The sequence below is a fragment of the Globicephala melas genome, chromosome X, assembly GCF_963455315.2.
Source record: "Globicephala melas chromosome X, mGloMel1.2, whole genome shotgun sequence".
Lineage (NCBI taxonomy): Eukaryota > Metazoa > Chordata > Mammalia > Artiodactyla > Delphinidae > Globicephala > Globicephala melas.
The window spans coordinates 65,512,285-65,527,575 of record NC_083335.1 but is presented as its reverse complement, the minus strand read 5'-3'; the positions used below and the strand labels follow the sequence as shown (position 1 = coordinate 65,527,575).

The 15,291-nt window shown below is 34.1% G+C and overlaps 1 protein-coding gene across 1 annotated transcript in view; it reads right to left on the bottom strand.

Moving 5' to 3' along the window:
- Positions 1-15,291, bottom strand: part of ABCB7 (ATP binding cassette subfamily B member 7) — a 135,946-nt gene that overhangs the window by 77,134 nt on the left and 43,521 nt on the right. Inside the window, exons 3-4 of the mRNA XM_030847195.3 lie at positions 13,457-13,543; positions 4,414-4,533 (exon numbers count right to left, since the gene is read on the bottom strand). Coding sequence (XP_030703055.1) covers positions 4,414-4,533; positions 13,457-13,543 — 207 coding nt within the window. The remainder of the gene's footprint in view (positions 1-4,413; positions 4,534-13,456; positions 13,544-15,291) is intronic.

Below are 15,291 nucleotides of genomic sequence, written 5' to 3'. Positions count from 1 at the left end.
CACAGCAAGATCCTTTCTGACCCACCTCCTAGAGAAAGGGAAATAAAAACAAAAATAAACCTAACCAAATCTAAAAGCTTTTGCACAGCAATGGAAACCATAAGCAAGAGGAAAAGAGAACCCCCAGAAAGGCAGAATAAATTTGCAAACAAAGCAACTGACAGAGGATTAATCTCCAAAATATACAAGCAGCTCATGCAGCTCAATATCAAAACCACAAACAACCCAATCCAAAAATGGGCAGAAGACCTAAACTGACATTTCTCCAAAGAAGATATACAAATGGCCAACAAACACATGAAAGGATGTTCAACATTGTTAATCACTAGAGAAATGCAAATCAAAACTACAATGAGGTATCACCTCATACCAGTCAGAACGGCCATCATCAAAAAATCTACAAACAATTAATGCTGGAGAGGGTGTGGAGAAAAGGGAACCCTTCTGCACTGTTGGTGGGAATGTAAATTGATACAGCCCCTATGGAGAACAGTATGGAGGTTCCTTAAGAAACTGACAATAGAACTACCATACGACCCAGCAATCCCACTACTGGGCATATACCCTGAGAAAACCATAATTCAAAAAGAGTCCTGCACCACAACGTTCATTGCACCTCTATTTACAATAGCCAGGACATGGAACCAACCTAAGTGTCCATCGACAGATGAATGGATAAAGAAGAAGTGGCACATATATACAATGGAATATTACTCAGCCATAAAAAGAAACGAAATTGAGTTATTTGTAGTGAGGTGAATGGACCTAGAGACTGTCATACAGAGTGAAGTAAGTCAGAAAGAGAAAAACAAATACCATATGCTAACACATATATTTGGAATCTAAAGAAAAAAAAAACGTTGTGAAGAACCTAGGGGTAGGACAGGAATGAAGACGCAGACATAGAGAATGGACTTGAGGACATGGGGAGGGGGAAGGGTAAACTGGGTCGAAGTGCAAGAGTGGCATGGACATATATACACTACCAAATGTAAAACAGCTAGTTAGTAGGAAGCAGCCACATAGCATAGCAAGATCAGCTAGGTGCTTTGTATCCATCTAGAGGGGTGGGATAGGGAGGGTGGGAAGGAGACACAAGAGGGAGGGGATATGGGTATATATGTATACATATAGCTGATGCACTTTGTCATACAGCAGTAACTAACACAACACTGTAAAGCAATTATACTCCAATAAAGGTGTTAAATAAATAAATAAATAACGACTAGGTTTTAAAGATTTGGCAGAGTGATTATTTTTAAACTGAGGACAGTATAGAAGCTGAACAAATGATGTTAGGAATGGTTAAATGCTACTACTACGCTCTACATTCCTAAAGTTGCTCTGTGGTGTAGTTCCTACCTAGTGAAAGAAAACTTTTAATATATATGCTCTGAAAGTACCAGCATGCATCATAACACCTGGTAATTTCCTCCTTTTCCTGATCCAAAAGAAATCAAAAATACATTTGGAAAACTTATTTCTCTATATTAATTTCGGTTTACTTGTAATCAGTTTATATGAGATTAGTACAGCACTTTCCATTCTATGGGTGCTCAGTGTTCGTTGACGGAAGAATCAAATATTAGCCTTCTGAAAATACTTCAGTCCTTATGGATGTTAACTTGGTCTGCATTTTATACCTGATATCGACCTGTCACCAAGCAACAAAAATTTACATTTTGAAGGACTGAAATTCACTCTAAAAACAAAGTCTAACACAAATGTCAGTACTTAGGACTCCTCCCTTTGACTAGCTTGGTCATCTTCTAATCTGCTCTCTTCAATTCAAAAGAAAGTCCAGAAAACAATCTGCCTTTAACTTGTCAGCAAGGTACTTACAATCACATGAAGGAATAAAGAGCAATTTGCTAATACTGCCTTGCACAGGAGCTCAGAAGAATCCTTATCCTTCAGTAATTTGTAGGTAAAAGACAATTCAGCAACCAATACTGTTCTAAAAATGAATGAGTTAAAATTTTTCAACATTAGCTAACAAAATTAGATTTGTAATACAGTTCTCTCTTTTCGGCTTGACAAAGAGAATAAAGTATGGATTCTTGGTTTGTTGCTCAGAATCTTCATTTAAATTCTCTCCCAGGGAAGTTCACTGGGAGAGTACTCACCAGAGCCCATAGATGAGAAAGGAGACCAGAAAATAGATGGAGTCTGACTGAATTATTTTGGTTTTACTCTCTAATCATGCCTTCCCTTTTTCCACTATTATTTACTTCCCTACAGGAACACATTTATCACAAGTGACGTCTGCAGTTGTTGTCTATTTCTGTTCTTTTCTTTGATGAACTCATTAATTTGCATTGTTTCAACTATCACCTCAATATCTCTAGCCCTGGGCTCCTTCCTGAGCTTGTCTTGCATTTTGTATTATGAGCCACTTGATGTTCCACTGGCACCTCAAACTTAACATGCCCGAAACCAAAATTTTCATCTTCCCAAACAAGACTTCCTGACTTACTACCTACTTCTGTTAAAGGCATTATCATTCTCTCATCCTTGGCATCATCTTTGAATCCTATTCTGTTTTTTACTTTTAATATCTCATCCATTGCTAAGTCTTGTTGATTCTACCTCCCCTAATTCACAATATCCCTGGCACCTCTTCTCTCCATATTACCATCTCTATCACCCGCTCCAGTACAAACTACTATTACTTCTCATCTAGGCTATTACATTAGCCTCCTAACTGGCTGGTAAGTGTTTGCTGAATGAATGCATGAAATGAAAATGAATGAATGGTATCCCTACTTTAGGTCTCTCACCACCCTAATTCATCTTATACAACAGTCAAATTAATTCCCTAAAGTACAGCTCTAACCTTATTACTCTTCTACTCAAAATAGAGGTTCCTACTTCCAACATGATTAAATAAATTTTACAGTTTTACAGTTAAGGTATTTCACAGTAGGAATTCTATTTATCTTTCCAAGATTACTTCTAATTCCTCTGAAACATTATCTCTTCATTAGAGCAAAACTGGACTACTCACTTCTCCACTCACACTATATGATCTCTCTCATCTTGTCCATGTTATTCCTATACCTGTAACAATCCTACTCATCAATCCAGGCCTATCTCAGACATCACCTCCTCTGTGAAACCTTTCCTGACTCCCCATATTGGTGGTTCTTTCCTTTGAAGCCCTCCAATACTTGAATGGTACTTATTTTCAATCATTTATGACCTATGTTGTATTACGACAATAAGTAAAACTTGTCTTATCCTTATAATTTGAGAAAAAAATGTGCTTTACTCATATTTGAATACCCTGCAGGGCCAAGAACCATACTTGTATGACAAGTTCTCAGTAAATATTTTTAGGATAGGGTAAAGAATGAGTAAATAAAAGGGAACACACAGGACACAGAGAAGAAATAAGTGATAAGAACTGGGTTCTAAAACAATGTATTAACCCTTATACATAGAATGATAACCAAATTATAGCCAAATCTCATTTATACTTTTGAGCAGACATTTTTTTGTACCATATTTCTGATGGAAATCCAAATCTATTTTTATTTTAACACGTATATAATGTTTTATTATGTGCCAGGTACTGTTCTAAGTCTTTTATATGTTAATTTATTTAATTCTTATGACAACCTATTTTACCTTTTTTTACAAACTGGGAAACCAAGGAATGGACAGTAAGCAATTTACCCAAGGTTACAAGGTTAGTAAGAGGCAGAGCCCAGGAAGCCTGACTTGAGACTATAATATGTACTATGACTATATATTGTACCTAAAGATAATAGAATTCACTGACTTTAAAATCTGAATAAATTGAAAGGAGTTCTTCTTGAAAGCCCAGAATCATTATCATAACTTTGCCTTATTAAAATGTGTTACAGTATGGTGATAAACTGAGGAGGCTGCTAAGATGTAGAGGGTCCCTATACTGAATGTACCAAAATGCCCAGCTTTTTGGCTTTTGGGTTTTTTTAAGTTTTTCTGTTTTATTTTTCCCTTCATGTCACACTGCTGTTTACCACTTATGACTATTAATGTACCTAAAATGTCTTCATCCTCTTTTCAATTTACTAGGAACTGAAAACTAAGCTTACCAGAAATATGTATTAAATAAAAGCCAGCAGGACTCTGAGGAGCTTCTTTTACAAGTTCCTTATGCTTTGTTACAACCCACGATCCTATATCTTACACTGGTTTCAGGAAGAATTCCATTAGGTTGAGGCTGTTATAAGTCTGATACATAGATAAATCAGGCATTATCATATAATTTCTGCTGACTGAATAGAAGAGTTACATAAACGAGGGCCCTAAATGTTGACAATACTCCCCAAAGTGACTTATATCAGCCTAAGTTTCTTTACTAGAAAATGTCATAGTATTTCCTAGTTATAGCAACAAACAATACATAATTTCTCTTATTCTTACCTTTGCTCCACCCAAAAATCCCAAGGAAATGGCAACCCTAGCTCGTAGATCTGGCCTGTCTCTGGGCCACACATAAGAGAGCATTGCTTTTATGATTTTCTGAGTATCAACATCTTTTAACTGTTGAAAGAGAGAACAAAAGCAGTGAGTAACATGTCATTTCAAAAATAAATATAGTTCAATAGTGTAGAATTATGTAAATATTTGAGGAAAATACGAAAACATTACAAACATAACTTTTATTCTGAATCTAAGGTCAATATCTTTTAAACTCAAACTATTTCAATAGTTTTTTAAAAGCTACTTATTTCTCTAAATTTCTTACTTTCAGCTATAGCCATCCTCATATTGTCAAAAAGTTATCCATACATTTATTTGAAGTTATCTATACATTTATTTCTTATCTATTAAGCTATCAAAATATTACATAAAATTTAAGAAATATTTCCATATTTCCATCTTTGTGGTCAAAATCTTTACATACGTTGGCCTCTTTATCAGTATGTTTATGTAAGGTATTTTGGAACCCTACGTCCATCCTCATGACAGAGCACAGTTACAATACAGTGTTTAGGAAAGTATGAGTCTTGGCATTGACTATATAGAACAGAAGCTGGGTTATTAAAAATTTCAACAAAAACATAACTTTCCAGTCATACTTAATCTGACTTAAATCTACCGTACATTTTTCTTTTTCCCAAGTTCCCGAGGCAACATTCCCATTAAATCTTTTTGTTTTAGTTTCAGCTTTTAGAAACAGATATTAAGAATGAAACCTACACTTTCCAAAACCAAAATATGTACACACATTCCCAAACTACTATATTATTTTAGTTGGTGAAATAATCTCCATTTTAAAAATTGAAGTATCTGGGCTTCCCTGGTGGTGCAGTGGTTGAGAGTCCGCCTGCCTATGCAGGAGACACGGGTTCGAGCCCTGGTCCGGGAAGATCCCAGATGCCACAGAGCAACTAAGCCCGTGTGCCACAACTACTGAGCCTGCACTCTAGAGCCCGCAAGCCACAACTGCTGAAGCCATGTGCCTAGAGCCCATGCTCTGCAACAAGAGAAGCCACAGCAATAAGCCCACGCATCACAACGAAGAGTAGCCCCCGCTCACTGCAACTAGAGAAAGGCCTGCGTGCAGCAACGAAGACCCAGTGCAGCCAAAAATAAATTAATAAATAAATGTATTTAAAAAATTGAAGTATCTAATCAATTTCTGTAAAAGGTATTAAAAAATAAGAAGAAAGTTAATGCTCATTGTTGGTGAAGGTATATGGAAATAGGTACTCTAATACACTGCTAATGGGAGAGTGCACTGAAATAATCTTTCTGGAAAGCAATTTGATATCTGCCATAAGCTTTTAAAATAATTCTGCCCTTTGCATTGAGAATTCCACTTCTGGGAACTTAATGCTTTAAAAAAATATATTAATATTCTCCAAGTTGAATCAATTTTACTTCCTAAAAATCTCTTGAATTTGTCTACTTCTTTCTGTTTCCACCACAAACATAATCCAAGCTATCATCTTTCTCACATAAATCACTGCAACAATCTCCTAACTGATCTCCTTGCATCCGCTCTGCTCCTGGTCCGATTAGTTCAGCCTGCAATCAGATATTACTCAGTTTAAAATCCTTCAATGCATATAATATGCATAAAATAGATAACTAATAAGAACCTGTTGTATAAAAAATAAATTAAATAAAATTCAAAAACTCAAAAAAAGTAAAAATAAAGCATTGCTAAATATATATATATACACACACACACACACACACACACACACACACGGCCCTAAATATAAAAAGATGCTCAACTTTACTCATACAAATAAAAAGTGCAAATTAAAACAACTCTGATATATTTTTTATCCGATCAGATTAGCAAAGATAATACTTTGTTTTGGTGAAATTGTTAAGAGATGGGCACTCCTAAATATTTGTTTTTATATTCAAAGATCATCTCTGGAAAGATACCAAAGAAATTGGTAATAATGTTTGCCTCTGGGACGGGGAACAGGGTAGGGGGAAGATTTTTTTTTTAATTCTGTATCCTTTTGTTCCTTTTGAATTTTGAACCATGTGAATGTGTTACCTTTTAAAAAAATTAATAAAATTTTAATTAATAAAAAATATAAATTGAAGTAAACAAACAAACAGAAAAACCCTTCAATGGCATCCTATCACTCCTAGGATAAAGATCAAAGTCCATACCATGGCTTATGAGGCTCTGCTTGCCCTGGCCTCTAGCTTCCTCTCTAGTCATGTCTTATACTACTGCTTTCAGTGTTCATGCCACACTACCTTTCTTTCAGTTCCTCAAATAGACTATAATCCCTCCTGCCACAAGGCCTTTGCACAATACCTTTCACTTTGTCTGGAATAATCTCTCTCTCTGAAACACCAACCTGCCCTCAACTTCTTCCAATTAGTTAACTGCCAGCTCAGGCAGCACCTCCTCAATGAGGTCTTCCCTAACCCCAGTCAGGATCCTTGGCTATATTCTCTCACAGAACAGTATTCCTTTTCTTTCAGAGAATCCATTTCAGTTATAAACTACATATTCAACAATGTGATTATCTGATTAACAACTGCTCTCCTGCTAGAATTTAAATTGCACATGAGTAGTAACTTTGTGTTTTGTGCTCACTGTTGTAACCCAATACTAAACACAATGGCTGACACGCAGTAAAGGTACTCAACGAATAATGAATATTTATTGAATAAAGGGATGAAAAAATTAGCCATAAGGATGTTCATTCCCATGCTGTTTTAATAGGGGAAAAATTGGGTTTAGGCTAAATGATCAACAGTGGAGAATCATGTAAACAAGTTACAGTGAATGCATACAGCAAAATATAGCCATTCAGAAATATATGCAGTAACACAGAAACACATTAAGTGAAAAAAGCAGAGTACAAAACATTTTTTGTGGAAAAAATGTTATGTGTGTATGAGTTTACACATGCGTACAAATGGATCTGGAAAGCAATACCCCCAAAGTGTTAACATCAGTAGCTGTGAATAGATGGAATCATTGATGATTTTTTATATTCTTTTTGCTTTCTTGTTTTCTGTAGTTCACATATAATAAGAAGAACATTTAATTCATTTTGGGGGGAAAGTTAGACAATTTCAAGTAGATTTGCACAGCAAAGAATGGGGGGAAACTGTCAACATATAAGAAATCCAGGACAACACATTATATTATACAGGGTAGCTTTATATTATAGTTATTTCATCCAAGACTCAGCAAACTATTTTCTAGTCTCTTTTATTCAGTTTATTGAGTAAACAGTAACAGAAATAAAACTGTTCATATTGTACTGAAAACAGGACTACCTTCTTGAGCTGTTTTAAATACACTGGATTGCAAAAACATGAAATGCTGAAAGTATAGCTCTTAATGCTTTATTTTATACACACATACACTCACACATATGAGCTCTCATAACTGGTAGGGTATTTTTAAAAAGGGAATAAAGCTGTAATTTTAATATTCACTTTTCCAAATGAACTAATACTAAACAAATATAATTTGATGTGTTATAACACAAACTGCGACATTTCAACTACTTCCCCATTTCACAAGTTTCGTCTGTCTTATTTTTCTTGAGGGAATAATAGCAAAAAGGCCCTGTTTCCACATATCTTTAGAAACGCTCTCTCTTGTCAAAAACGTTCTACAACACACCCCAAAATTTCTTCAATAAGGACACAGAGAAGTTATGGCTAAGAGCAAAAAAATTATTCTAGTTGGCTTAATAGCGCATAAAATGTCACCACCTCATTTAACAAAATGGGTTCTAAAGTTGTGTAATCATGCATTATGAGTCCATTAGGCTGTAAAGTACATGTCTTTCAGTTATAGTTTGGATAAACGACAAAGTTTGAAAAATAACGTCTTTTTTAAAGAGCAGGCCAAATCAAGAGGCATTTCAGAGGCTGAGGCACATTTTTAAAGTATTTTAAACCAACTTATTTATTCCTGCTGCACAAGAGTAAAATAAAATTGAAGGCCTCAATACAGATCCTGAAAGATAATATACCCCCTTTCAAAATCATCACAGTTAATTCATACTGGACACCCAATGGTAATCCTGAAAGACAAAAGACTTATCTAAAGCTGAAAAGAGACCAGTCGCAGCTTAAGGCTGAATCAGATATCATCTTCACATCAACTCATCTTTCCATTTCAGGCTGAGCAATACAAATAGCATATACACCATTTTAAGATCACATTCTTAAAGAAAAGGTGAGAAATGTAGGAAATGATCAAGGAGGATGACAAGAAATTTAATTATTTGAAAACACACTATCTAAGGAGTAATTATATTATAGTATAGGGGGAAAAACCCCAATGATTTAAGAAAAGAAAGTTCTTTCTCAAGGGTCAAAATCCCTGAAGTAATCAACGGTTGATATCATAGTAGTTTTTCTTTAAGCCTTGCTTACACATAAACAGAAAATATGAAATTTTATGAAATTCTTTAACTTTTATAATTTTCACAGTACACAGAATTTAGAAGTTGTTTTTAAAACATAACTGTGATTACTACATCATGATAACAAAAGTTCGCTAAAATGAACACTATAGAAATATTAAAAAGCCTGTAAAAGTAGGAGTCAATCTACTTTCCTCCTCTGCTATCATATACAATGTGGCCTTCCTGCTGTAGCTAGATAGCCTCAAGTTCAAAACATGAAACTGATATTTTAAGCCCCATTACACTGTAAAACTACTACTACGTTAGTATGAGGAATAAAAGTTTTTAGAAAGGTCTCAACTATATACTGGAATTAGCTAGCCATAATAAAGGAAAGCAATTAGATTCAGAATAAAAACACAAGAGTAACAAAAGAAGGAATTCAAATTGGCTCACTAAGATCTTTGAATGATAACAAAATTGTACTGAATTTTTTCCCCCTAGAAATGAATTTGGAAGAAAAGGTTTGGAGATATCAGAGAGCTATCAAAGAAGAGATGAAAGTAAGTGAAAACAAGCTGGACAAAAAGAAAACAGCAGGTACCAGAGAAGAAACTTGCTTGATACTAGAAACAATCCTCAATAAATATTTATTCAATTAATGAATTAACTATTCTTAAGCACATGAGGACAAGTTCCAGGAGGAACACCTAAATGCTCGATTTATTAAGCCATCACAACTTTTCACGGATTTTTAAATATTTATTTATTTGGTATTAATATATAGCTTAATAAGCTTTGTGAGGCTGGGCAGGTAAGAAAAAATAATGAAAGGAATATCTACTTGTACACAGGGAGCTGAAACAGCACAGTAGGCCAAAAACAAACATGAAAGTAACACTGGAAGTACCTGACCCAATAGTGTATAACTGGAAAGCCACAAACTGTACTGCTTATATGCAGCACTGCTCAATTTAACAGCATGACCTGAGGGAAAGATGCAGTTGCTCATAGTCATAAGTACTCTAAGTGAATACCTATAGCTAATAACCATGTGGACAGGGCACAAAAAGGACAAGTAAAAAATTAAAACACACCTGGAGCAGCTCACCTGGTAGAATTCGCAGATATTACAGATAACTGTATATTGATAAACTGAATGCATTTTGCTTCTCAAGTCAGTGATTTCATATTTCTCACCAGAAAAGGCTGTTTAGCACTGAAGCAAGAACAATTTTTTCTACCAAAAGTCCACTCATTTCAAGGGAGTGGAGCCCACTGGGCTTCGATAGGAAAATGAAAGAGTAAGAAAAAAAAAGATTTTTGATAAAGGTAGCAGAATCACCTTTTCTTGCAAGGTGAATTTATATAAGAATTCTGGTTTTAGAGACATTCTAAATTTCACTAGCAAGAAATGTTCTAACTCACAGAATCAAGGGATTGGTTTAGAAGGAAACTACTTGGGGGCAAAACTTATGGAGAGGAAGAAAATAAATATACCAAAAAATTTTGGATGCTATTTGTTTTGTATAAATGTGGGCTATAGGCTGAATGTTTTCTCTCTAAAGAACTAATTTAGCAGAGACTTTGGAAATGCCCACAATTTCAAGGATACGCAAGCCATCCAAAGAACTGTCTCTTCAATCCAAGCTAAAGATAACTAACTGCAATTAAAGGAATAATTTTAACCACTACTTCAATACTGTTAGGGATAACAGTGGCTTGATAAAAGCTAGGTCAAAAGATAAGAAATCTGAGTAGATATCTAATGGAAAAATCTAGAAAGTAAGTGAAAATCTTTTCCCACATTATTGGGGATATAAGCATATGAGTTTATGGGTGGGAGAGGAAAGATATATTAATTGTCAGGAAAAGCTTTGCAATTATTGTTGCTTTCTCTATACCTCGAAGTTTGTTTTCTAAGCTCTGTTGGTCTGAAACTGCAATGAAGAGCTTATCTGGCAGTGAAAAGGCCCTAGGAAAAAAATGGCTTATTCTATATATGAGATGGATTTGAACCCAACAGTCAATTTAATAATTTATAATTTAAAAAACTACCAAGTTGACTGATATTTGCATTGGCCACTCAGTGAATTCTCTATCTCAAAGGGAAGTCAATTTGAGAAATCGAATAAAGATCATAAGGCTGCTTGATGATGGATGTAATCAGAGCTGAAAAATGGCCTCTCCATGTCATACAGGTATTCTTGTCCACTGGTCTGTGTGTCCACTCATTTTAACAAACCTGGAGGCTTATTATTCCATTTTCTCTCCAATCCTCCATTTTTTAATACTCTAAGTTGCTGTTTCACTTCTTTGATTATATGAATATTTATATCAAAGCCTCTGATTGCTCTAGTAAATGCTAATCTCTCTTTCAATACTACTAGCTTCTGGCAATATCTAATCAATAAGGATATGTTTCTAACATTAAAAAAAGAACATGTCAAGCAAAGTCCAGGAAGCAGTCCTTATATTAAGCTCTGCATTATTCGTGTTTTTATTATGAGCACAGGATTACCTAAATTTACTAACAGATGCTTCTCCCAAAGAGGCACATAATAAAGTTTAAATGCAGGAGCAAAGTTCCAAAATCCTTTAAAAATCTGAAGATTCTATTATAAAACAAGTAAGACTTTAATTCATCTATTTTAACAACAGGAGCTTCCAAATATTGAAACTGCCACTCTTTTTTCACAACCCCTTTACTATAGCCACATTGGATAAACAAATGATTTAAATACCTTCTGAGTAGCATTATTAATGCTTAAGAACATACAAGTAGAAATGCATAGAAAGTGAAGTGGTAAAAGTTTCAGTTGGTTATAAGGTAAAATCTATAACTTGTCAGAGTGATAAAACTTCTACATGGTAGTTTAGATATTCTGCCATCTAAACTGTTAAGTTTCTCAACAGCAGGGACTGTGTCTTGCTCATTACTGTATCTCCATTTACTTAACATAGAGTTATGCACAACGCAGGTATTCAATAATACATACTTTTAAAATGAATGGACAACAGCAGAGTATAGGACTTAACAATCTCACATTACAGTAACAGCAGCTAATATTTACTGCCTACTGTGTGACAGGCACTATTCAAGAGCTTTGCATGGTGTGAGGAGTTAACTCATTCAAATCCCCTTTGCTATGATTATCAGCCCCATTTTAAAGATGAAGAAACTGATACATACAGAGATTAAGTATCTTGCTCATGGTCATTCCAGTAGGAAATGATGGAGCCAAGATTCAAATCTAGGCAGTCTGGCCCCAGAGCTCAGGCTTTTAACTTCAACTCCATATTGCCTCTTTTCTGGTATAGCCTTCATGCTCTATTATCCTATGATTCTTTTTAGCTAATGAGGCTAAAGTAACACAAAGATGGCAGGGAACAAACGATAAAGAAGAGATCAAATATAAAGATTTACAATGATTTTTGCTTTGTTTTTATTTTACTGGAGAATAAAGAATCTAACTTGAAGTTTATATTGCTTGAGTCTAAGACTGCTTTTCCTGTATTAGTCAACATATTTTTGGTCTGTTTAGAGCATTACTTATAAACTATCCTTAAGAGGCCTTCGTGACAATCCTGAAAGCTGACAAATATCATGCTAACGATATATCATGCCATATCCATATATCCATAATATATGGATAAACAAATTTCAGTATTTGTATTAATTTTTTAAAATTCTATTTTATAATACTTCGTTGTTTCTAAAGACAACCAGGACAAATGTTAATATGTAAAAATGGGATAGAAACATGAATGTCATGTGTTTTGAGTTCTGTGAAAGAAGCTACATGGGGGATTAAAGAAACAGGGAGAAAAGCACTGGAAAGGTTTTCTTACCAATCACCTCGCACCAATAAAATAAAATTTATTTATCTCTCTACAATTTAGAGAGCACTTTTACATAAAATTTGTTCACTTGCCAATAAACCTGAAAATATCATTTCTACTTAGAGATACCATGCATATACTGGTTGCGTGAAGTTAGAGGAAGATAATAAAGGCAAGCTTAGAGAAAGAGGACCAGATGGAGAATTGTATAACAGTATTCCAATGACAGTTTCACTCACTTAGAAAAAGTGTAGTGCAATTAAATCTTTCGATTTCAGTGGCCCTACTGTTTAGCTTGTCTGTATAATGATAATGATAAAGAATATGGATAATTAAATAAATGGATCAGGTAAATGGAGGATTTACCATGAAGCTAGGGGACATTCTAGAATCTTTTTAAACCAAGAGTATAGAAGGGAAAACATTAACCTTAACACATACACATTACTTGTAAGAGCTAAATGTAATTTATCTATATATAATGCTAGATTATATAACAAATAACCACAACCAATGCTATTTAAAATAAAGAACTAAAATATTTAGGTTGGTAACTAACTTTTCTTCTTTTTTAGTCAATCACGATATTTTTTGTCTTAAGCTTGAGAAAATCTCATCTATATAACCATGGTCAATTCATATGGTTTTGTATTAGAAAACCTGCAGTTACATGAGTCAATCAAAATATTCTGTAATATAACAATCTTTAATATATTTATCTTCCAATCAGCTATAAGAATTTCCAGGTACTTGTTATTGTCTCTTACCCCTTCTTTCGGGTCTGTGTGGAGTCCTCCTCCTGCGTGACCATGCCAACATGTCCTCTTTTCTATCAGTGGCCATACCTGAAGAACCTAGTTGAAGATGATACCAAGCCATCCATTAGCTATTCAAGAATTTCAGATCTTTAAAAATCTGATCTAATGAATGTCCCCCCCCAACAAATTCAGAGGCGTACCTTTGAGCCTAGAATAGCTAAGTAAAACACCTTCATAATAAACTTACAGATAAATTTATACAAAGAATATTGAGATATAACAAATTACTCATACAGAAGTTACTTTCTCTAAATAGTTTTTGAAATTAATGTTTCAAAGATTTAACTTGTAATATACTTCTATTTGACTTATACCAGCTTTCTTACCATCATTTGCTACTAAGGTACTGTGTAGCCCGTAACTCTATCATTGGCAAGTATATAATACAGTTAATTAATTCTATCCCACTTGCTTTCCATGTGTATAACATTTTTGCTTTACAATTTAATATAGTTGATCTTACATAACTGATTCTTTTTCTTATTATTCTGGCTTACAAATATATATATTTAGAAACAAAGTACAATTTACTTCTTCACAGTCTATCTTATGCTAGAGTAATCTGCATACATGTTTTGTCTTTACTACTATATGGTAAATTCTTAAGATTAGGGACAGTCTCTTTTATCCTTGTATCTCCCATGGCCCATACCACAGTCTATTGTACATGGGCTTGTTGAATTAGCTTATAAAACAAAGCTATCTATAAATTTCCCAACGAGTCTTGAAAATATGCAAATATCTTGCCTATTATAATTTTTTAAAGGCCCTAGATTACTGCTCAGGTTAGAAAAATATAAAAAGTAAATCATTTGAGAAAATATAATAGTTGAAAAGATAGCAAAGATTAGGCTTAAAATTTAGGCTTACTAATTTTAAAGTGTTTCCTCAAAAAATTACTTAACTACATGGATATAATAATGCTTCTTCAGTAGCCATAATAATCCATAATTAATGAACAAGGGCATAGTTTTTTACAAACACAAACGTGTGTCAATACCGAATCCTAAGAGTTATCAGCTCTGGACCAAGCTATGAAAATGGAATTACAGAAAGCATAAGTGCCTTCTTGTTCTCACCAGTTGAGACCGAAAAACATAATTGCCATAAATGGGTTACTGATTTTTGGATCAACAATCTTAAAGCATGTTGAAAGGGAAAACATCGAAAGGTAATATTTAGTGTGACAATGTCACTTTGTGACATTTTTTCCCTCTAAAAGACTGAGCAATGTTACATCAAGGGGTCTAGTAAATAACACACAAGATAATGAGGTCTTCAAAACAGCAAAAGATTAAAATATAAATATACAGTGGTGTTATAAACAATGAGAAGATGGAGCACCTTAACTTAAAACTTTAATTAAATAATGGAAAATCTAATTCATTTCTACAGCTTCTGCATAAATTAGAACAATGCTTTGTACCTTAATGGCAAATAATTGTTAATCAAAAAGAAAAAATAAAGGAAGTACTCGACTTAGACTGTCTTCTAATTTTCTAGCCTTTCTATCTTGGAGATTTATTTGTCTCATTTTAAAGCACTGAGAATTTTTAAAGGCGTCTTTCACTTACATTAGCAATGAAGAATAACCCTCATCAACATGTAAACTCACATGACTTTACCCCACAGGCTCTAATAAGCTTACAGTCCCTTGATATTCTGATATTTGAACATCTTCTAAGGTAAAGAAACTTTAATCACTTGAAAAATGTACAGCATTCCATATATCACATACAAATTACCAGGATAAATTTAAGCGTAAACAAGCTGCCATTACATTT